The sequence below is a fragment of the Elephas maximus genome, chromosome 16, assembly GCF_024166365.1.
Source record: "Elephas maximus indicus isolate mEleMax1 chromosome 16, mEleMax1 primary haplotype, whole genome shotgun sequence".
Taxonomy (NCBI): Eukaryota; Metazoa; Chordata; class Mammalia; order Proboscidea; family Elephantidae; genus Elephas; species Elephas maximus.
Window position 1 is genome coordinate 19,391,449 of NC_064834.1, and position 23,502 is coordinate 19,414,950.

A 23,502-nucleotide genomic window follows, 5' to 3' on the forward strand; every position below is an offset into this window, starting at 1 on the left:
TTCCTCATTTCTTATCTTATTTGCTTTTTTTGTTATTCTTTCGCCTAAACCCCCTAGTCTTTTGTAAATATATATATTTTATTTGCCTCCTCTTCTGCTTGGTGGTCTTTGATTGTATGCTCATTGTTTCATCATAATCTCTGAGTACTCTAAAGGCCTAAATTGAGAATGCTTTTTTCCAAAGAATATTTGTAAGTCAACTTCTGCCAAGGAGCTCCTATTGAGAATTGGGCTCTGCCAGGAGCTTCAGACCCAAGTGATTCTGCCTTCTGCAAGCCCAGTGGCAGGATCTATCCCAATGGCACTGCTGCTCCTGGCATCCTTGTGTAGAGTTACTCCACCTCTTTCATCTGCCAACAACTCCCAACCTGGTTCTATCTCATTTGTTTGGGGGGAGGTGGTGGTGGTGGTGTTGGGTGATTCTTGAGACCTTCCCCTCCTTTTTGCAAGTCCAGTGATGGATCTCGTTGTTCTGCAGTGGCAAGATCCTGTAGAACACCTAGCCTGCCATTCTGCTAGAAGCAGAACTCTGATTTTTTGCTATATTTTCCTGTGTTTAAATTTTTTTTTGTTTTTAGTTTTTATTTTTTAATATACTTTTACACAGTTACACTGTATGTGCAATTTTGTTTCTTAATTTTCCCAGGAAACAATTTTATTTCTTCAGTTTCTCAAGTATTTTTCACTTTATTGAATACTCTTCACAAACATCATTTTTATTAGTTGTATCATATTACTGTTAATACCATTCTACTTCGTTTAGGTATTTCTGATATTTTGTTTTTATATTTGTTTAATTTGCTATAAACCCTTGTCATGAGCTTTTTTTGTACTTAAGATTAAATCCTTAGAATAGATTCCCCAAATATAAAAACATATAAATTTATAAAATTGTATATCATGCTCTTAAAATTCTAGAAGATAAGAGAATTCTGTATAAGAATAAATGGATATATGGAGGTATGACTCTAGAGTGAGTTTTCATTAGCACTTACCTCTTAAGCATCAAACATCTGTTTAAACCTGTTTTTAAAATTTAGTAGATTTAAAGATATACTGAGTAATGCTTAGTTGATAGAAATGCTTGAATTGCATTCTTGATGTTATTTATGTATGACTTTAATGGTTCCATTATAAAATCATATAAATATTTATCCAACAGGAGCTACATACTATCAATAGCCTATCTCAATATTTATTAGATTCCACCAGTCTTCTGAGCCTATCTGAACATTTCTCTCGTGGTCACAATTCTTCCTTGAAGACAAAATTAGACACTGAGTTAAAACAACAATGCTTTATCATTTTTTATTTTTTGCCTCCATCTTAAGTTATCACCATTCTTGTTCTTATCAATATGTCATATTTACTTGTAGTTACTAATCATAGATTTAAATTTCAGTCTTGTGAAATCTTAGAAAATTTTAATTCTGTTCGTATATAAAGTAGCATTATCCTCATTACTGCTCTCATTCAGTGCACTGAACCGTATTTCAGTGTGTGAAAACCAATGCTGTAATTTTTATAAGAGGTAAGTTTGTCATCTTTAGGTTATTTATAAACACTGATTAAAAGTTTTTATCTTAGATTAAGCCAAACATCAGAAATCAGGAAATGCATAATTAGTTTCTTGAGTTAATTGGTTACTCTGTGAGAATAATATCTTTTTTACAGTTCATGTTTTGTTAAGCATCATGGTGAATTTATATTTTGTTTTTCAGGTGTTTCATTTTTTACTTTTGGTACCTTAAAGAGCGTTGGGCTTTCCCATGCTCCCACCCTTCTTGGCAGACCTTCATCAGACAATCCTAATGTCTTAGTTTTGAAAACTCACATAAACTTACTTTGTGGTGGTGTTGCTGGAGCAATAGCACAGACAATATCGTAAGTTTCTTCATCAAATTAATTTAATCAAATTATAGTTACCCAGTCTTGACTTCCAGCATTAGTAATTTTTAAATTTTTTTCTAGCGATTTATTTGAAAGCAGGATTCCCTTACAAACTATAAGTATTAATTTAATACATTTTTTCCAAACGTGCCTGCACTTTAAGCATATTTTAAACAATTATGTGCCAAATTAGTTTGAACCCACCCATGTTCCTGTAGATTCATTAAAAAAAAAAAAAAAAAGGAAAGTAAAAAGTATATAGTCCTTACCCATATTTCCTCATGAATTTGCTTCTGTGAAGTTTGAGGCCATTTTTTGTATATGTGTGTGTGTGTGTGAAGAGTCACAACTTCTCTTTGCTAACGGTGTTCTTTACAGTATCCATCCATTCGTTAAACCTTGAAGGCTTAATCTGTGCCCATCAGTGTACTAGGTATTGGGAAGTTCACTGAAGAATAAATAAAGTTGCTGTCCTCAAGAAGCCTACACTCTTACTAAGACTGTAGCAATACAGTAGAGTTACTTGTTTATGTAAGGTGCAAAGGAAACATAGATACTGTAATTGAAAAGATAACTTCTAAGAATTTCCCTAGTCCAAGAAAGCAAGTACAGTGAGATAAGAAAAGGCTGGTATACTAAGAAACAGGAACTTTTCAGGAACAGGAAGAAGAAAAGCTTTCTGTGACTGAGAAGGAACATCCTGAAAAATAGGAATATAATATGTAGGTAGTCCTGTTGCAAAGAATCAAAAAGGAATATCCAATGGGAAAAGAAAGGTCAAAGTAAGATAACTACTGAAAAATAAGGATCTCCTTTACAAAAGCAGATTCAGTGTATTCGTGGGCGGCAGCAGATTGCCGTAGATTGAAGGTAAAGAAGAAAAGTACGTGGTTTACTTTTTCTGGAAACCTGGTTGTGCAACCTTGTTCATTTGCAGAGACGTGATCACCTCTGGCTTTTCTGATTCTCGTCTTGATTTCACTGCCTCTCTTTCTTCACTACTCCCTCCCAGCACAGACAAAGTCTGTCTTCTCTCTTTGCCACTTCTCTTCTGAGACTGTGTTTAAACTCATGACTCTTAACAGATCCAATGGCTTCTTCTCAGTTCTTTTACCCTCACAGATGCTTTAGTTCCTTGCCTTTTATAACAGTGCCCTCTCTTGGCGATCTTCCCCAGCCTTCTCTTTTCACAGACCCTCCTTGTCCTTTCTATCTGTGGGGATTTTTTAAGGGCCGGCCAGATTTTAGTTCTCTACTGTATGTAAATATCTAGAACACTTCATTTATGGACTTTTGTGGACTCCTCTGCACAGATAACCAATTCTATTTAAGCTTGTTACTGACTCCTTATTGCCTCTCTAGCAAACTCTTGGATGTTTCTACTTGGTTATTCTGTCATCAGTGGAAACTACATAATTTAAAGATTGCCTTCTTGTCTTCCACTTCCTCAGCTCCCAATTTTCCAATTCGTTATTGATAACCATCAGTCTTCAAGTCCTGAAAGCTTGAAATCATTTTTCACATTGTACATATCCAAATAATCACTAAGTCTTGTCATTTTTGACCTCAGAACATTTGCCTAGAATGCTGTTTTCTTTCTATTCCTACTGTTATTTCCCTATTCTGGTCCTTGTCACCTTTTCTCCTTCCTATCAATCTGTGCCTTCTATCCACACGTATCATTTCCTGCTTGGAAACGGAATTTCTTAGGTTGAGGTTTTTGGTCCCTTTATCCCATAAAAAATTTTTTTAAAAAAATGTTTTCCGTTGAAAAATAATTCCTCGATATGCTATTGGTATTGTTTTATTTCTTAAGCTGGTTGATTAGTACATGGATGTTTGTTATTTTTTATCATAAGTATTTCATAGCGATCAAGTATATAGTTATTTTTATATATAATTTATGTATTAGTCATAATGGAGAACTTCAGATAAGAAAGTAGAAAGCAGCTTTGTGACACTGGAGAATATCTTTAAGACTCAATTTTCTTAATTTTGGGAGAATAGGACCTGTTCCATGTAGTTGTTTTGAAGATGAAATGAGATAATGTACATAAATTATTTAGCACAGGACCTAACGTATTATAAGTACTCAACACTACCAAAATAAAATTAATTAAAAAAAAAATACCTGGAGTCCTACTCCTGAAAGAGATTATTTTTGCATATTTCATTTCAGGCAATCTTTTTGTGTAGAACTTTCTCTGCCCTCTAAATGCACTTCAATGAATTGTTCATTTTAGCACTTAAGCAAAAAGTTTTGTGGGTCTCCTGTATACAAGAGGACTCGCTGAAGACTCTTAAGGCAGTGATTCTCGTTCACAGGCAATTTTATCCCCAGTGGGTATTTGGCAATGTCTGTAGACATTTTTGGTTGCCACAATTGAGGGAGTGCAAGTGGGCAGAGGCCAAGGGTATAACTGAGCAAAATGTCAGTAGTGCCAAGGTTGAGAAACCTTGTCTTAGGGTTGCAACAATGAAAAACATTCAGTTTGTTCCTTCAGGCAGTGCCATTTAATTTGGCCTTGAGGAAAGAAAAGAACTTGGTCTTGTGAAGGTGTGAGACAAGCTGCTTTATTCACTATAGCAAATAAATGGAAACAACTGAAGTGCCCATCAGCTCATGAACGACTAAGCAAATTGTGGTACATACATACAATGGAATAGTACATAACTGTAAAAAAAAATGATGAGCCTTCAAAACAAATTATTACATGGATGGACCTAGAGGGCAGAATGCTAAGTGAAATAAGTCAAGTATATAAGGACAAATATTGTTTGATCCCTCTTTTATAAGAAGACAAAAATAGACACACCAATGTCCACTGGTGTTTACCAGGGAGAAGTGGGGAGTATGCTTTAGAGTATAGAGACTTGTTATTTTTGGTGATGAAAAAAGTGGCACAACCAAAGTAAAAACAAGTGTTTGAACATATATGAATGGGCACAGGCAAATTAGTATATGGATAGGTTCAGGTGTGTATAGGTGAGAACAGATAGAAGTATCTGTTGTTGTTGTTAGGCACCACAGAGTCAGTTCCCACTCATAACCACCCTATGTAAAACAGAAGGAAACACTGCCTGGCCCTGCATCATCCTCACAATCGTTGCTAAGTTTGAGCCCACTGTTGCAACCACTGTGTCAATCCATTTTGTCAGATTTTTTCTATGACCTTCTACTTTACCAAGCATGATGTCCTTTTCCAGGGATTGCCTAATAACATGTCCAAAGTAAGTGAGATGAAGCCTTGCCATCCTCCCTTCTAAGGAGCATTCTGTCTCTACTTCTTCCAAGACAGATTTATTTGTTTTCCTGGCAGTCCATGGTATATTCAGTATTCTTCGCCAACACCGTAATTCAAAGGCATCATTTCTTCATCAGTCTTCCTCATTCGCTGTCCAGCTTTTGCATGCATATGAGGACGTTGAAAATATCATGGGTATATATTACCTATAGGATTATTTATAGGTACATGTAAATACAAATATGTGGGTGCAGGCACATATATTCACTGAAGACACAAATACAGATAAAAAAAAAAACCCAGTGCCGTCGAGTCGATTCCGACTCATAGTGACTTTACAGGACAGAGTAGAACTGCCCCATAGAGTTTCCAAGAAGCGCCTGGCGGATTCGAACTGCTGATCCTTTGGTTAGCAGCCGTAGCATTTAACCACTAGGCCGCCAGGGTTTCCAGATACTCGTTAGAAATAATCAAATACGTTCCAAGATTAGTTTTCTGGGTTTGAAGGCTTAGAACCATAGTCTCATGGGACAACTCAGCCAATTGGCATAACATAGTTCACAGAAATCATGATCTGCATCCTAGTGAATTGAGTAGTGTCTGGGGTCTTAACAGCTTGTGAGTGGCTGTTTAAGACACAACCATGGGTCTCTACTCGCCAGGAGCAAAACAGTAAGAAGGTAACCAAAAGCTCATAGAAGAGACAAGTCTACAAGAGCCACAACCTCTTCTACCCTGAGACCAGAAGAACTAGATGGTGCCAGGCTGTCACCACTGGGCATTCTGACTGGGCTCAATGGTTGGTCTCTGATAGAATGGGAGAAGAACATGGAGCAAAACCCAAATTCTTACTTAGAAAAAAAAAATAAAGCCAGACAAATGGGAACGGTAGAGCGTGGTTTCCCTGAGACCATCACCCTGACACACTCTTTAAGCCTAGAACTGAGCCTATCCCCTGAGATCACCTTTTAGCGAAATAGCAGAGTGGCACACAAAGGATATTACCCCTAAGATTGGCACCCTACTTAAAAACCATCAGTATGAGACCAAAAGGTCAACAATTACTCAAAAGCAAAGATGAGAAAATAAGAGGGCGCGGAAACTAAGAGTACTGGAAAGGGAACAAACAGAACACAAAGAGAATGTTGACACATTGTGGTAAATGTAACTAATATCGCTGACAATTTGTGTGGCAGCTGTCAAATGGGAACCTAACGTGCTGTGTAAACTTTCACCAAAAACTCAATAAAATGTTATTTAAAAAAAAAAAAAAAGAATCCTCTAAGCAGAGGAAACTGCATAAGCAAAGCAAGGAGACCCCTGTATTATCTGATTTTATTCATGTGCCTATATTCTGATGTCCAGATTAGACAAAACAGTGAGAGAACAGAACACATTTTGCCCCTGTCATTTCCTAGTTTATGTTGGGCTTTGCATTCAGTAAGTAGTTGTTGAGTTGAAAACTATAAATCATTTTTGAATCCTTATACCTGTTTTCTTTTTTAGTTACCCTTTTGATGTAACTCGTCGACGAATGCAATTAGGAACTGTTCTGCCAGAATTTGAAAAGTGCCTGTAAGTTCTCTGTATCTCATTGTTCATTTTCTACAGGGATTGCAGTGTTTCAAACCACACAGGGAGCTAGAACTCGGCCTCACCCATAGCCTAGATCTTCCATTTTATCTCCATAGTGTACTTTGGTAAGTTTATAAGGTTTCAGTCAGCCCCCAATCCTCTTATTACAAATTTCATTTTAGAGCAGCTTTGCCCAGTAAAAATATAGTGTGAGCCATATGCATAATTTAGAATTTTCTAGTACCCACATTTTAAAAAGTATAGAAAGAAACAGATGGAACCAATTTTTTAAAAGTATTCTTTACCAAAACCAAACTCAGTGCCGTCGAGTTGATTCCGGCTCATAGCGACCCTATAGGACAGTGTAGAACTGCCCTATAGACAAGGAGCACCTGGCGGATTTGAACTGCTGACCCATTGGTTAGCAACCATAGCACTTAACCACTATGCCACCAGGGTTTCCAAATATTCTTTATATAACTAATATATCTAAAATGTTATCATTTCAACATTTTATTATTTGACATTGTTTTTTGGTACTAAGTGTTTGAAATCTGCATTGTATTTTATACTCATAGTACATCTCAATTTGAATTAGCCCTACATTTCACATACTTAGTTGCCACATAGGGCTAGTGGCTACTGTATTGCACAGCATAGCCCTAGGTTTTAAACCCATAGAGGTTAGGATCATTCTGTTTGAAAGGTGATGTGATGCCCCTCAGGGGAAGAGCAGAATGTGTGTTTGGGGCCTTGGGTGGCCTTTGTTCACCTAAAAGTTTTTTTGGAGATTTCAATCTAGATTACCCTTAGGAAGAAAAAGGCAAAGCCCAAAATGTTGGTTTGAAAGGACAAAAACAAAACTACTTATTTGGAAGGAAAAAGTCTTCGTTGCTGAAATCTGAAAGATAGACCTTCAAGTGTTAGTTTTGCAATGATCTGCTCATTATAGTATAGAACTAGAGCTGGGATGAAAGCTTAAGGACAACTGCTCGTACAGTCTTTAAAGGACTGTATCAAATGCTCTGTCAAAGATTATGAACTAGTGTTGCCTCTAAACTTCACAGATAGAGGTCAAACAAAATACGTTATGCGTTACGCATAATGCTTGTACTTCTTTGCAATGATTGGCTGTTTCATTGTGAAGTTTTAGCTTGCTCTGGCACTTGCCTTCCAAATGCTGTGGCTTTTTTTTTTTTTAGTTGTTATTAGCTCCAGTTTAAACAAAAGAACTAAGGCTATGGTGAAATTATTTGCTCCCAATTTCAGTAATTGAGCCAAGATTCAAACCCAGATTCTCACATGACAAAGTTCATGTTCTTTCTCTATGTATCTCTGGTCCCCTAACAAATATCTGGAAGAATTAAAAAAAAAAAAAAAATCCATTGGGTTAGTGTTAGCTTACCTAATGTGAAAGAAAAAATGTATGTTTTAATCAGAATTTCTAACGTACTAGCAGCCTCTTGCAGGGAGATTACTTTGATGTTGATTTCTCTTGTATAACTAGGTGGCATTTTTTTAAAAGAAACTAAAATGCCACATGGACCCTGAAACTGTCTCTTCATTAGTGGGCACAAGGGTGCCATCATTTAACCATTGTAATGTCTTTCAGTACCATGTGGGAGACGATGAAGTATGTCTACGGACATTATGGAATTCGGAAAGGATTATATCGTGGTTTATCACTTAATTACATTCGCTGCGTTCCATCTCAAGCAGTGGCTTTTACAACATATGAACTTATGAAGCAATTTTTTCACCTCAACTAAAAAAAAAAAAATCTTGTTTTTTTTCCCCCCTTGATATACTGTCAGAGGGGGAAATAAAATCTTATTTTAATTTTAGGGGAACATGACTTGAAAGGGAGTATTTATCTTATCACAGGAACCACTGGTATTTTAGTACTTGATTTTTTTGATCACAAATCAAAAGCACTTACCGTGCTTTTTTGATGCCAAAAGTTATACTTTAGCATATTAAAAAAAACATTCCTAAGCTGATGCTGGCTAATCAGTTAGGCTATTTGAAACTGTTTTAAAGTGTTATTTGGAAGTAATACTAATTTCAAAACGGGTTTTAGGAGGTTGCCATTAGCTTCATCATGCTGTTCCAAGCTTTTAATTATAATCATGATTTTTCAGAAGACTACAACATTGTTTATTATTATTATTAAAATAAACAGGCTTGGTTATATTGCAGCAGAAAGTTGAGAACTGAGTTTTTAAGTTCTATAAAACAGCTTAAAACCAGTGTTGCAGTATTCTTATCATTATTTTTCTTTTCATAGTTCTCCACTGGATAAAAGGATAAACACTTTTTTCGTCTTCATTTTTTCTTAAGAAAGTAAATTTGTGTTTAAAAAGTAGCCATATAATATAGACTAAACAATAAATGAAAAGTTTTGAGATAGTGCTTAAATGTTACTACCAGGTACGATGGGTGATTTGCGTATATTTTTAAAAGTCATTATTTCCCAAAGGCAATAATAATACCGAATGTCTTTGCTTCCAAAAAGAGAGCAGTGGTATATATATTGTTTTTGTTAGATGGTTTGGTGTATACTAGAAATTTTATTTAAGTGTACTGTGAAATATCCATTGATGTAGATATGAATGTCAAAGAATGTTTCTATGATGTCAGGATGCATCAACTAGTTCTTCCATGTATAATAATTTTAGTGCAATATAAATGTACATAAAGATGTAAAGTATGATTTGAATTGTTATCCTTTATATGTTTTAAAGGCTTAAGGAAAATGGTTTAAAATGTAAGAATTCCACTTCTTGTTTTTACAGTACTTTTTATGTTGTATTGTAAGCATGACAGATATCGGTGGGGAACAGTAATAGTTCTGCTCTCAGAAAGATTGATTTGTGGAATCGATGTGACTTTTTAAGACATTCCTTCACCAAAGTTCAACAAAGTTGAACTAAGTAGAAAACGGTATAATTTCTGCTTTCATTTTATTTTTGCATAAAATACTTCTTGTCATATCTTGGTAAAAATCTGATGAACTGGCTTCATTTCAGAGTCTTTATTTTAAAGAAAGTGTGTATCATTGTATGATTTTAAGTATACCATCAGGTAGAAATACATGTGTTCCTAGAACTGTTTTGTTATGTTTTCATTTCTGGGTTACACTATAGCCAGATATTGTTTATCAAATCTTAAGATAATTTAAATGTATAAAATAAGTATCTCAGTCATGTTATCAATGGAAGGGGACTGCAAATATTTTTTTTAAAGAAAAATTTCTGCTCTATGTCTGTTATAGAATACATAGGATAATTATAAATAAATCTTATCCATGTTTCAACAGTTATTTCTTTTAAATATTTATATTACTGAAGCGCAGATTCTAAAGAGAAGAAATTAGAATGGAAGAATATTTAAAATAATGGCTGTGTTTATATCTGATTTACATTAGATAGATAACTCAACATCTTGCCAGGTTATTTTCCATTTGAAAATCACCCATTTAGTTATTTAGCTTTTGTTCTACATTGTTCCTCTTTTACTGCCTTTTGGTGGGCATAGTCCTCTGGTCTGTAGAGTGGGTCTAGGGGCTGAAAAGTAAGGTACCATTCCTAGCTCTCAGTTGGTTACCTATTCAGAGGTGGAGAGGTTACTGGGTATATAAAATCTTGCCCCGTTCTCCCCCAGGGTACTGGCCATCCATTTATTCAGCACCCATTGTGTGCCAGGCATTTTGTTAAGCATTGTGGGGTATTTCTCCTGGAAAGCCTATTAGCCACAGTCTGATTTGGATACCAACAGCGTCTCATACCAGGTATTTCTCCAACAGTGTCTGTACCACACTTTGTGGTAACTGCCTGTTTACCTACATCCTTCCCTCTGGTTTCCTCAAGGCCAGAGGCATCCCTTCGTCTAGTGAGGAGCATAGGATGTGGCACCACAGTAGGTGCTCAGTGAAGGTTTACTGATGGGAAGAAGGAAGGCTGGGTCCCTGTGTTTAGAGACCTTATGTCCTAGTTGGGGGAAATGAGGCACAAATAGTCCAAGAAAAGAGCAATTTAGAAATAAAGTCATTTGGTTTGTTTCACAGAGATGTCTTGTTGCTTATTTGAGCCAGGATGAGTGGCAAGTAATACATAATGAAATAACACATTAAATAATAACACATATTATCCAATATATAATTGTAATACAAAATATATACAATTGTATATGCAATATATAATTACAGTATGTAATTATAGAAGTGGGCCAATGATATCTGACATACTTGTATAGCAACTGTACACTCTGTACAGTTCCTCACATCCATTCATACTTTCTTCTCATTCACTAGACAAATATTTACTGAGCGCCAGACACTGTTAGGCACTAGAAACTAATGACAAATACTAACAGCCATGAATAGTCCCTGAGTTCTTACTATCCTTGTTTTAAGCACTTTTGGTATATTAACTCGATCTCCACAACAATACTACATGTACTATTTAATATTCCTTTTTTACAGATGGAGTAATCAAGGACCAGAAAGATTAAGTAACCTGCACAAGGTCACACAATAAGTGGTGGATATACAATTCAGATCTAGCCAGTCCGAATCTAGAGTCTAGTCTTCTAGCCATGATGCTATACTCAACACAGTAGTATCCTGTTTAGATGAAACTTTAACATGTTAATAAAGTTGAAAATTTCAATAAACATAAACCTATCAATAAAATGATTACAGTGTGGAAAGTGCTTATGAAGGAAATAAATAGATTATTATGATAGAGAATAATGGTGGGGTATAAGGATCAGGGAGTTATTTTGAAATGGACAAGGAAAATTTCCTAGATGCATTACACTTTAAGCTCACACATGGAGGATGATGAGAAAACAGACGTGAGGAGTTGAGGGGGAAGAATGTTCCAGGTGATGAGAACAGCAGGTGCCAAAAACTCTGAAACAGGAAAAAGCTTGGTTTGACATAGGAATTTTCAGAAGGCCAGTGTGAATAAAGCATTGTGAGTAAAGGAGTAGCAACGGTTGGGGTTGGAGAAGTAGGCAAGGGCCAGATGTCATGTAGAGCTCTGTAGGATATGACAATGATTTTGTCTTTTACTCTAAATGCAATGGGAAGCCATTGAAAGTTTTCAGTAGGGAAGTAAAATTGTCTGATTATGTTTTTACAAAGATAGCTCTGCTTTGTCAACAAGGATTTGCAGGGAAAACAAATCAATAGAAGTAGAAAACAATAGAGAAAACTGACAACCCCCAAAACTGATTCTTTGTAAAGATCAACGAAACTGATAAACTAGCTGTTATTAGGTGCCATCAAGTTGGTTCCAACTTATAGCGACCCTATGTGCAATAGAACGAAACACTGCCTGGGCCTGTGCCATCCTGCCAATTGTTGTTACGCTTGAGCCCATTGTTGCAGCCATTGTGTAAATCCATCTGCTTGAGGACCTTCCACTTTTTTGCTGACCGCCTACTTTACCAAACATGATGTCCTTTCCAAGGAATGGTCCCTCCTGGATAGACCACCTAGACTAAAATAAAATGAGAAAAAACAGATTACCAATATCAGGAATGATGAAATGGACAAATGCCTTAAAAAACACAACTTATCAAAACTGACATCGGTGAAACAGAAATTTGAGTAGCCTATTAAAGAAATTGAATTTTTTAAATTGTGCTTTAAGTGAAAGATTACAGTTCAAGTCAGTTTCTCATACAAAAACTCATACACACATTATTATAGGACCCTAGTTGCTCTCCCTGCAATGTGACAGCATACTCCTTCTCTCCATCCTGTATTTCCTGTGTCCGTTTAACCCGCTCCTGTACCCCTCTCCCTTCTCATCTCAGCTCCAGACAGGAGCTACCCACATAGATAGTCTCATGTGTCTACTTGAGCCAAGAAGCACACTCCTCACCAGTATCATTTTGTCTTGTAGTCCAGTCTATGAAGACTTGGCTTTGGGAATGGTTTTAGTTTTGGGCTAATAGAGAGTCCAGGAGCCATGTCCTCTGGGGTCCCTCTAGTCCCAGTCAGACCATTAAGTCTGGTCTTTTTTTACTGTAATTTGAGGTCTGTGTCCCACTTTTCTCCTGCGCCATCAGGGATTCCCTGTTGTGTTTCCTGTCAGGGCAGTCACTGGTGGTAGTTGGGTACCATCTAGTTCTTCTGGTCTCAGGCTGGTGGACTCTCTGGTTTATGTGGCCCTTTCTTTCTCAGGGCTAATATTTTCCTTGTATATTTGGTGTTCGTCATTCTCCTTTGCCCCAGGTGGGTTGAGACCAATTAATGTATCTTAGATGGCTGCTTGCTAGCTTTGAAGACCCCAGATGCCATTCACCAAAGTGGGATGCAGGACGTTTTCTTAATACACTTTGTTATGTCAGTTGACCTAGATGTCCCCAGAAACCGTGAACCCCAAACCCCCAACCCTGCTACTCTGTCCCTTGAAGTGTTTGGTTGTATTCAGGAAACTTCTTAGCTTTTTGATTAGTCCAGGTTTGCTGACGTCCCCTGTAATTGTGTGTCATCCTTCCCTTCACCTAAAATAATTCTTGTCTACTATCTAATTAGTGAGTACCCCTCTCCCTCCCTCCCCACCCTCATAACCATCAATGTTTTTTTCTGTGTTTAAACCTTTTCTTGAGTTTTTATAATAGTGATCTCATACAATATTTGTCCTTCCATGATTAATTTCACTCAGTATAATATCTTCCAGATTCCTCTAAGTTATGAGATGTTTTCAGGGGTTCATTGTTGTTCTTTATCATTGTGTAGTATTCCATTGGGTGAATATGCAAAGAAATTGAATTTATCTTCAAAAACCTTTCCACAGAACTAAAATTTTAAAACTCAGAACAAAACATAAGGTTAATGCTTCAGGACCTAGTTTTCGACAGTGAGTTCTTAGATATGACACCAATACCACAAGCAACAAAAGACAAGATAGATAAATTGAACTTCGTCAGAATTAAAAACTCTCGTGCATCAATTACTTTATCAACAAAGTGAAGAGACAACGTACAGAATGGAAGAAAATGCTTGAGAGCCATGTACAGGTAGTCCCTGACTTACTATGTATTCGAGTTATGATGGACTGCACTTAATGACTGTCCTTTTTTTGTATATCTTATCATTTTTTTAATCATTAGTAATGTGTACTATAAACAGTGTTGCAGTAATTTGTTGATGTTATTATTCTCAGATGTAATGTTTCCACCCCCCGAAGACAAATAAAAATGGGATTAATAAAGATACTGATATAAAAGGCATTAATAATGAAAACAACAACAATAAAAAAATGAAGTATCTTATGTCAGAACCAACTTATACCGAGTAATTGTTGGAACGGAATCCTGTTGTAAGTTTAGGACTACCCGTATCTCATAAGGGTTTGATATCCAGAATATATAAAGAGCTCCTACAACTCAAGAAAAAGACAGCCCAATAAAAAAAACGAGTAAAGGACTTGAATGCACATTTCACCAAAGTAGATATATAAATGGCCAATAAGCACAGCAAAAGATGCTCAACATCATCAGTCATTAGGGAAATAAAAATCAAAACCAAAGTGAGATATTACTTTACCCTCACTAAAAAAAGAAAACCAAACCCGTTGCCGTTGAGTCGATTCCGACTCATAGCAACCCCATAGGACAGAGTAGAACTACCCCATAGGGTTTCCAAGGAGCGCCTGGTGGATTTGAACTGCCAGTCTTTTGGTTAGCAACCGTAGCTCTTAACCATTATGCCTCCAGGGTTTCCTTACCCTCACTAAAAAAAAAAAAAGGATGCATATTTTCAGAAACACAGGTAACAAGTGTTGGTGAGGATGTGACTTAATTGTAAATCTTCTTCCATTGTTGGTTAGATTGTAAATTGGTGTTGCCGCTGTGGTAAATAGTTTGGTAGCTCCTCAAAAAAAAAAAAAATTAAACATAGAATTATCATATGACCTAGCAATTCCACTCTGCGGCATCTACCTAAAAAACTTGAAAGCTGGGGCTCAAACAGATAATTTTACACCAATTCACAACAGCCAAAAGGTTGAAACAACTCAACTGTCTGTCAACAGACAAGTGGATAAACAAGATGACTTCTGGGTTTCTGGCTTTAACCTCTGCATACGTGGTGGTGCTGTTAGTGGGAAGAATAATAGGTTTGTTGGGGGAGATAAAAAGTTTCTTTTGGGCTGTGTTATAATCGAGACCACCTCATATTGTATCTAAATGTAGATGTCAGGTAGGCAGTTGGGCCTCTCTTGTATTTAGAAGAAAAGCCTAGCCCATAAAGACGAATTTGGGAGTTGGCTGTATATAGATGGTATCTAAAGTCATGTAAATGGATGAAATAACCTAGGGAGCTAGTAGATAAATTTGTCCAGAATTGAACTCTTAGGAACTCCCAACATTTAGCGATTGGGCGGAAGAGGAAGAGACAGCATAGGAGATTGAGAAGGGCCTGTGAGGTTGGAGGAAAACCAATTGAGTGTGGTGTCACAAGTACGAAATCTGTATTTGTTATCTATTGCTCTGTAAAAAGCTCTCCCTCCCCCCGCAAAAGTAGTCCTAAAACAATAATTTACTTAGCTCACAAATCTGCAGTTTGGGCAGGTCTTAGTGGAAAGGCTTGTTCTCTGCTCCACATAGCATCAGCTGGGGATTTTGACTCAGGGCTACTGGATCTTCTTCCAAGATGGCTTACTTGCATGGCTGGCAAGTACTGGGCATTGGCTAGGAGCTCAGCCAGGGCTGAGGGCTGGGGACCTGAGTTTCATAGAGAGGAATTTCACCTTCCTCATAACATGGTGGCTAGGTTCCAACACAGCATCCCAAGTGATTGGTTCTTGGCTGTGTAGAGAAAGTGTTCATATTTTTTAGAGATGCATCTGGAATAAGGGTGAAATATCAAAATCTATAATCTACTTTGGAAACCCTGGTTGCATAGTGGTTAGGTACTACGGCTGCTAACCAAAGGGTCAGCAGTTCAAATCCACCAGGTGGTCCTTGGAAACTCTATGGGGCAGTTCTACTCTGTCCTGTAGGGTCGTTATGAGTCGGAATCGACTGGACAGCAGCAGGTTTGGTTTTTTTGGTTTATTGCATTGAGTAAATCTGCTGCAAAATATCTCTTTAAAGTGTTCAAAAGCAAAGATGTCACTTTGAGGGCTAAGGTGCGCCTGACCTAAGGCATAGTTTTCAATTGCCTCATATGCATGTGAAAGCTGGGTAATGAATAAGGAAGACCAAAGAAGAATTGATGCTTTTGAATTATGGTGTTGGCAAAGAATATTGAATATTCCTTGGACTGCCAGAAGAATGAACAAGTCTATCTTGGAAGAAGTACAGCTGGAATCTCCTTAGAAGCAAGGATGGCACGACTTGTTCGCACATATTTTGGACATGTTATTAAGAGGGACCATTCCCTGGAGAAGGACATCATGCTTGGTGAAGTAAAGGGTCATCAAAAAAGAGGAAATCCCTCAAGAGATGGATTGCACGGTGGCTGCCAACAATGGGCTCAAGCATAACAAGTATGAGGATGGCGCAGGCCTCACACTGTTTCATTCTGTTTTACATGGGGTTTCTATGAGTCAGAACCGACTCGATGGCACCTAACAACAACATATGTAGCAAAAATTTGCCATTTTGACTGTTTTTAAGTGTACGGTTCAATAGCATTAGTTACATTTATTAATTACATTAATTGCATTAAGTACATTCACAATATTGTGCAACCATCACCACTATTCCCAAAAATCTTTTATTACTCCAAACAGAAACTCTGTACTCATTAAGCAATAATTCCTCATTCTCCCAGTCCCTGGTAACCTCTGATCTACTTTGTGTCTCTATGAAATTGCCTGTAAAATTGGCCATTGTTTATTTAAAGAAAAAAAATTTATTGTGGTAAATTATATGTAACAAAACATTTTCTATCTGAACCATTTCCACATGTACAATTCATGTTTAGTGCATTGCGCAACACCAGTACTACCCATTTCCAAAATTTTTTTTCTTCACCCTTAACAGAAACCCAGTGCCCCTTAAGCAACACCTTGTCATTTCCCCTTCCTTCCAGCCCGTGGTAACCTCTAATCTACTCTCTGTCTATATAAAGTTGCCTATTTTAGATATTTCCTATAAATGGGATTATATTTGCCCTTTTGTGTCTGAATTATTTCATTCAGCATTAATGTTTTCAAGGTTCACCCGTGTTGTAGCATGTTATCAGAATTTCCTTTCTCTTTATGCCTGATTAATATTCCAGCGTATGGACAGACCATATTTTGTTTATCCATTCATCTGTTGATGGACACTTGTGTTGTTTCCACCTTTTTGCTATTGTGAATAATGCTGCACTGAACATTGGTGTACAAGTACCTGTTTTAAGTCCCTGTTTTCAAGTCTTTTGCACATCTGCTTAGGAGTATAATTGCTGGGTTATATGGTAATCTATGTTTAACTTTTTGAGGAATGACCAAACTTTTCCACAGTGGCTGTACCATTTTACAGTCTTACCAGCAACAGATGAGGGTTCCAGCTCTTCTGTATGCTTGAAACACTTGTTTTCTGTTTTTCTGGTAATAGCCATTCTAGTGGGGGTGAAGTGTTATCTCATTGTGGTTTTGATTTGCATTTCCCTAAAGAGTAATCACCGGGGCCTGGTTGTACGGTGGTTACAAGGAGGCTTCTAACAGAAAGGTTGGCTCTTTGAGCCACTCAAAGGAGAAAGATGTGGCACTCTGCTTCCATAACGATCATAGCCTTGGAAACCCTATGGGGCAGTTCTACTCTGTCCTATTTGGTAGCTATGAGTCGGAATCTACTGAACAGCAACAAGTTTGGTTTGGTTTAATAGCTGATGATGTTGAGCATCTTTTTGCATGCTATTGGCCATTGGTATATCTTCTTTAGTGAACTGTCTATTCAAATCCTTTGCCCATTTTTTAAAATAATTTTTATTGTGCTTTAAGTGAAAGTTTACAAATCAAGTCAGTCTCTCACACAAAAACCCATACACACCTTGCTACACACTCCCAATTACTCTCCCCCTAATGAGACAGCCTACTCTCTCCCTCCACTCTCTCTTTTCATGTCTTTTTTGCCAGCTTCTAACCCCCTCCACCCTCTCATCTCCCCTCCAGGCAGCAGATACCAACCTAGTCTCAAGTGTCCACCTGATCCAAGAAGCTCACTCCTCACCAGCATCCCTCTCCAACCCATTGTCCAGCCCAATCCATGTCTGAAGAGTTGGCTTCGGGAATGTTTCCTGTCCTGGGGCAACAGAAGGTCTGGGGGCCATGGCCACTGGGGTCCTTCCAGTCTCAGTCAGACCATTAAGTCTGGTCTTATGAGAATTTGGAGTCTGCATCCCACTGCTCTCCTGCTCCCTCAGGGGTTCTCTGTTGTGTTCCCTGTCAGGGCAGTCATTGGTTGTAGCCGGGCACCATCTAGTTCTTCTGGTCTCAGGATGACGTAGTCACTGGTTCATGTGGCCCTTTCTGTCTCTTGGGCTCATAATCGCCTTGTGTCCTTGGTGTTCTTCATTCTCCTTTGATCCAGGGGGGCTGAGACAAATTGATGCATCTTAGATGGCTGCTTGTTAGCGTTTAAGACCCCAGACGCCACTCTTCAAAGTGGGATGCAGAATGTTTTGTTAATAGATTTGATTATGCCAATTGACTTAGATGTCCCCTGAAACCATGGTCCCCAGACCCCTGCCCCTGCTATGCTGGTCTTCGAAGCATTTAGTTTATTCAGGAAACTTCTTTGCTTTTGGTTTAGTCCAATTGTGCTGACCTCCCCTGTATTGTGTGCTGTCTTTCCCTTCACCTAAAGTAGTTCTTATCTACTTATCTAATTAGCGAATACCCCTCTCTCACCCTTCCTCCCTCCCCCCTCTTATAACCACAAAAGAATGTTTTCCTCTCAATTTAAACTATTTCTCAAGTTCTTATAATAGTGGTCTTATACAATACTTGTCCTTTTGCAACTGACTAATTTCACTCAGCATAATGCCTTCCAGGTTCCTCCATGTTATGAAATGTTTCACAGATTCCTCACTGTTGTTTATCGATGCGTGGTATTCCATTGTGTGAATATACCATAATTTATTTATCCATTCATCCGTTGATGCGCACCTTGGTGGCTTCCATCTTTTTGCTATTGTAAACAGTGCTGCAAAGAACATGGGTGTGCATATATCTGTTCATGTAAAGGCTCTTATTTCTCTAGGATATATTCCAAGGAGTGGGATTGCTGGATTGTGTGGTAGCTCTATTTCTAACTTTTTAAGGAAGCGCCAAATCAATTTCCAAAGTGGTTGTACCATTTGACATTCCCACCAGCAGTGTAGAAGTGTTTCAGTGTCTCCACAGCCTCTCCAACATTTATTATTTTGTGTTTTTTGGATTAATGCTAGCCTTGTTGGAGTGAGATGAAATCTCATTGTAGTTTTGATCTGCATTTCTCTAATGGCTAATGACTGTGAACATTTCCTCATATATCTGTTAGCAACCTGAATATCTTCTTTAGTGAAGTGTCTATTCATATCTTTTGCCCATTTTTAAATTGGGTTGTCTTTTTGCAGTTGAGTTTTTGAGGTATCATGTAGATTTTAGAGATCAGGCACTGATCAGAAATGTCATAGCTAAAAACTTTTTCCCAGTCTGTAGGTAGTCTTTTTACTCTTTTGGTGAAGTCTTTGGATGAGCATAAGTGTTTGATTTTTAGGAGCTCCCAGTTATCTAGTTTTTCTTCTGTATTCCTTATAATGTTTTGTATACTGTTTATGCTGTGTATTAGGGCTCCTAACATTGTCCCTATTTTTTTTTCCATGATCTTTATAGTTTTAGATTTTATATTTAGATCTTTGATCCATTTTGAGTTAGTTTTTGTGCATGGAGTGAGGTATGGGTCTTGTTTCATTTTTTTGCAGATGGATATCCAGTTATGCCAGCACCATTTGTTAAAAAGACTGTCTTTTCCCCATTTAACTGTTTTGGTGCCTTTGTCAAATATCAACTGCTCATATGTGGTTGGATTTATGTCTGGATTTTTTTTTCTCGATTCTGTTCCATTGGTCCATGTATCTGTTGTTGTACCAGTACCAGGCTGTTTTGACTACTATCCTTTGCCCATTTTTTGACTGGGTTATTTGTCTTTTTGTTGTTGAGTTGTAATTCTTTATATATTTGGTTCCCAAGCATTTTCTCCTATTCTTTAGGCTCTCTCTTCACTTTGTGGATACAGTGCTTTGATGCACAAAAGTTTTTGATTTTGAAGTCCAGTTTGTTTTTTGTCTCTTTCTTTTGTTCAATTTTTAATTGGGTTGTTTGTCTTTATTTGTAGGAGTTCTTTATATATTCTGTATACTAAGCCCTTCCCAGATATATGATTTGCAAGTGAGTTATCTTTTTACTGTCTTGATAATGTCCTTTGATGAACGCAAGTTTTCACTTTTATGAAGTCAAATTCATCATTTCTTTTGTATCCAGTTCTTTTGGTGTTATATTTAAGATACCATTTCCACATCAGAGATCATGAAGATTTACCCATATATTTTCTTCTGAAAGTTTTATAGTTGTAGTTTTGAAATTTGGGTTGTTGTTCTATTTTGAGTTAATTTTTATATGTGGTATAAGGTAAGAGTCCAGCTTCATTTTTTTGCATGTGGCTATCCAGTTTTCCGAGCACCATTTATTGAAGAGACTGTTCTTTCCCTATTGAATAGTCTTGACACCCTTGTTGAAAATCAGTTGACCATAGATATGAGGATTTATTTGTGGACTTTTACTTCCATTTCACTGATCTAGATGTGTATTCTTATGCCAGTACTTCACTCTTCTGGTTACCGTACCTTGGAAGTAAGTTTTGAAATTGGGAAGTGTGACTCCTCCATCTTTATTCTTTTTCAAGATTGTTTCGGCTAGTTAGAATTGGTTTTTCCATTTCTGAAAAAAAAAAAAAAAAAAGACAAAAAATTGGGATTTTTGATAGGGATTGTATTGAATCTATCACTTCAGGAAATATTGTCTTAATAAGATTATGTCTTCCAATCTGTGGACACAGGGTTGTCTTTCCTTTATTTAGATCTTCTTTAATTTCTGTGAAAGACAGTTTTTGATAAGGATTAATTTTAAGTTGAGTGATAGGTTTATGAGGTGATCATTGTATTATTTTTTATACTTTTCTATATATTTAAAATATTCTGTAGTGTATTTAAAAAATTTGTTATTGTCTACAAAAGAGATTTTTTATTTGATAAAATTAAAAGCAAAATGTAAGGGAACAGGAATTGAAATTAGAGAGTGACTTGAAGACAATTCTTTAAATTTTGCTCTGGAGTTTGGCCAAGAGAAGGCTGGGCAAGTCCCTTCAAAGCTTTCAAAGATGGGAGATACTAGGTCGTGTTACAAAGAAGGCAACAATTCAATAGTAAGGGATCAGTGACACAGACAAGAAAAGGAGGGAATAACTGAAGAAACAATAATGCTGGAGGCCATGGGATCCTGAGTATACCTGGAGGGATTGCCTATTGATAGGAGGAACACTTTGTCCCTTGTTTTAAAAGTGGGTATGTAACTTAGAAACGCTGGTGGCGTAGCGGTTAAGTGTTACGGCTGCTAACCAAGAGGTCAGCAGTTCGAATCCTCTAGGTGCTCCTTGGAAACTCTATGGGGCAGTTCTACTCTGTTCTATAGGGTCGCTATGAGTCGAATTCGACTCGACGGCAGTGGGTTTGGTTTTTTTTTTTTGGTTATATAACATGGATGCAGAAATTGATAGGTTTGTACATTTAGTGGTGGCACGGTGGAGTTCCATCTGACAATTTCTATGTTCTCGATATGTTTTCCAGAAAAAATGAGAGGTTGTTTCTGAGAGAATGTAAAGTTCTTAAGGCCAAAGAGGGATTCCTGAGTTTGGGCAACCGCAAATGGCTTGTTCAAACCAAGGGTGGATGCTGGGCACGGGTTGGAGTGTAAAGAAGGAAGAGAGGGACGTTTAGCTGGGGTCTGAATAGGAAGACTCCCTAAAGCAAAGGCGAAGAAGGGGTTTAAAAAGCCTCCACAGCCCAGGCGATGCGCTCCACGCGGAACGCTCAGGCCAGCGAATACGCGCTTCTGCGCAAGTGCCCTGGGCCCCGCCGCCTCGCGGTGGCTGTGCGCATGCGCACGGCTGGGCTCGGCGCGCGCTCTTTTGTCTAGTCTGGGCAGCTCCCACTCCCCGACTGGCCCTGGCGACAGTTTGCAGTCCCCGCGCTCGAGATGGAGCAGCTGAACGAACTGGAGCTCCTGATGGAGGAGAGTTTCGGGGAGGAGGCTGCGCGATCGGCGGAGATGTGAGCGGAACCGGTGGAGGGCCTGGAAGCGGGAGATTTAAAAGAAAGGGCGGGAGGTGCCTCACCGCACGCTTTTGCGGACTGGGGGTGGCTGATGGAGCGACCCGGCGGTTGCCGCAGGTGCTGGGGGACCCCGACGAGCCTCCAGAGCTGGGGCCCCCTTCCCAGGTGTCCTTTAGGGCCACACTCGGGCCATAACCTAAAGACACTCTGGCCCAGCAGTTCATTCTTTTCCTTGATTTTCCCTCTTTCCCAATTTTGGGGAGTCTCGGCCACCTTGATGTGTAGGGTCGCTATGAGTCGAAATCGACTCAACGGCAACGCGTTTTTGTTTTTTTCTCTCCCATCTTAAGTGTCTTCATGAGAGCAAATTGCAACTGCCTGATGCGTTTCTCGAAGTTTAGTTGGAGAAACCTATCCCAAGGCGGAACCCTCAGCACAGTGTGAATGAGCAGGGACATCCGACCCACTATCATGATGCGGAATTATTTCCAGCAGTTATGACAATGCTAATATTGCTGAGGGACATTTGCTTTTGGGTTTTGATCCCGCAGTACTTCTTGGGAGATCCTTAAGGCAACACAGCTGATCTTGGGCGGTTCATGGCCTAATGCAAGATCGGGTAGTTGAGTGTGGAGGTTACACCATACAGAACCTAGTGTTGGATGTCAAAGATATATATATATATATATATATGCTTTAGGTGAAAGTTTACAGCTCAAGTTAATTTTTCATACAAAAATTTATGCGTGTAATGTTACGTGATATTAGTTGAAATCCATGTAACGTGACAGCACACTCCCCTCTTTCCACCCTGGGTTTCTTGTGTCCATTCAATCAGTTCCTGTCCCTTCCTGCCTTCTTATCCTGCCTCCATACAGGAGCCGCCAGTTTGGTCTCGTGTATCTTCTTAAACTAAGAAGCACTCTCTGCAGGAGTATTATTTTATGTTTTCTAGTCCAATCTAATCTTTGTCTGAAAAGTGGGCTTTGGGAATGGCTTTAGTTCTGGGTTAACAGAGTGTCTGGGGACCGTGGCTTTGGAGGTTCCTCCAGTCTTAGACCATTAAGTCACGTCTTTTTAAGTGATTTTGACTTCTGCTCCACACCGTTCTCCATTGTCAGAGACTCTCCGTTGTGTTCCTTGTCAGGGCAGTTATTGATGGTAGCCAGGCACCATCTAGTTCTTCTGGTCTCAGACTGATGGAGTCTTAGGTTTTTGTGGCCCTTCTGTCTCTTGAGCTAATATTTTCCTTGTGTCTTTGGTGTTCTTCATTCTACTTTGCTCCAAGTGGGTTGGAACCAACAGATGGCTGCTCACAAGCTGTGAAAGATAATGTAAAGTGAAAGGCATTTGGTGTTATAATTGGAGAGATTATGACTTTGGAGTCTCAGTTGGGACCATCACTGATAGACTTTCTGCAAACAGTAAAGACTTAAGAGGGACTTGATTGATAACTTAAAATGGGAGAAG

General features: G+C 38.3%; 1 protein-coding gene across 11 annotated transcripts in view; it reads left to right on the forward strand.

The window, feature by feature from the left end:
• Positions 1–23,502, forward strand: part of LOC126059477 (graves disease carrier protein) — a 281,521-nt gene that overhangs the window by 211,343 nt on the left and 46,676 nt on the right. For 8 of the 11 annotated variants that reach the window (XM_049855148.1, XM_049855150.1, XM_049855147.1 and 5 more), the window contains 2 exons: positions 1,722–1,884; positions 6,642–6,710. In XM_049855148.1, coding sequence (XP_049711105.1) covers positions 1,722–1,884; positions 6,642–6,710 — 232 coding nt within the window. Of the gene's footprint in view, positions 1–1,721; positions 1,885–6,641; positions 6,711–8,288; positions 8,975–20,898; positions 22,030–23,502 lie in introns of those variants that run through there. The other 3 variants (XM_049855157.1, XM_049855156.1, XM_049855152.1) reach the window with 3 other exon arrangements.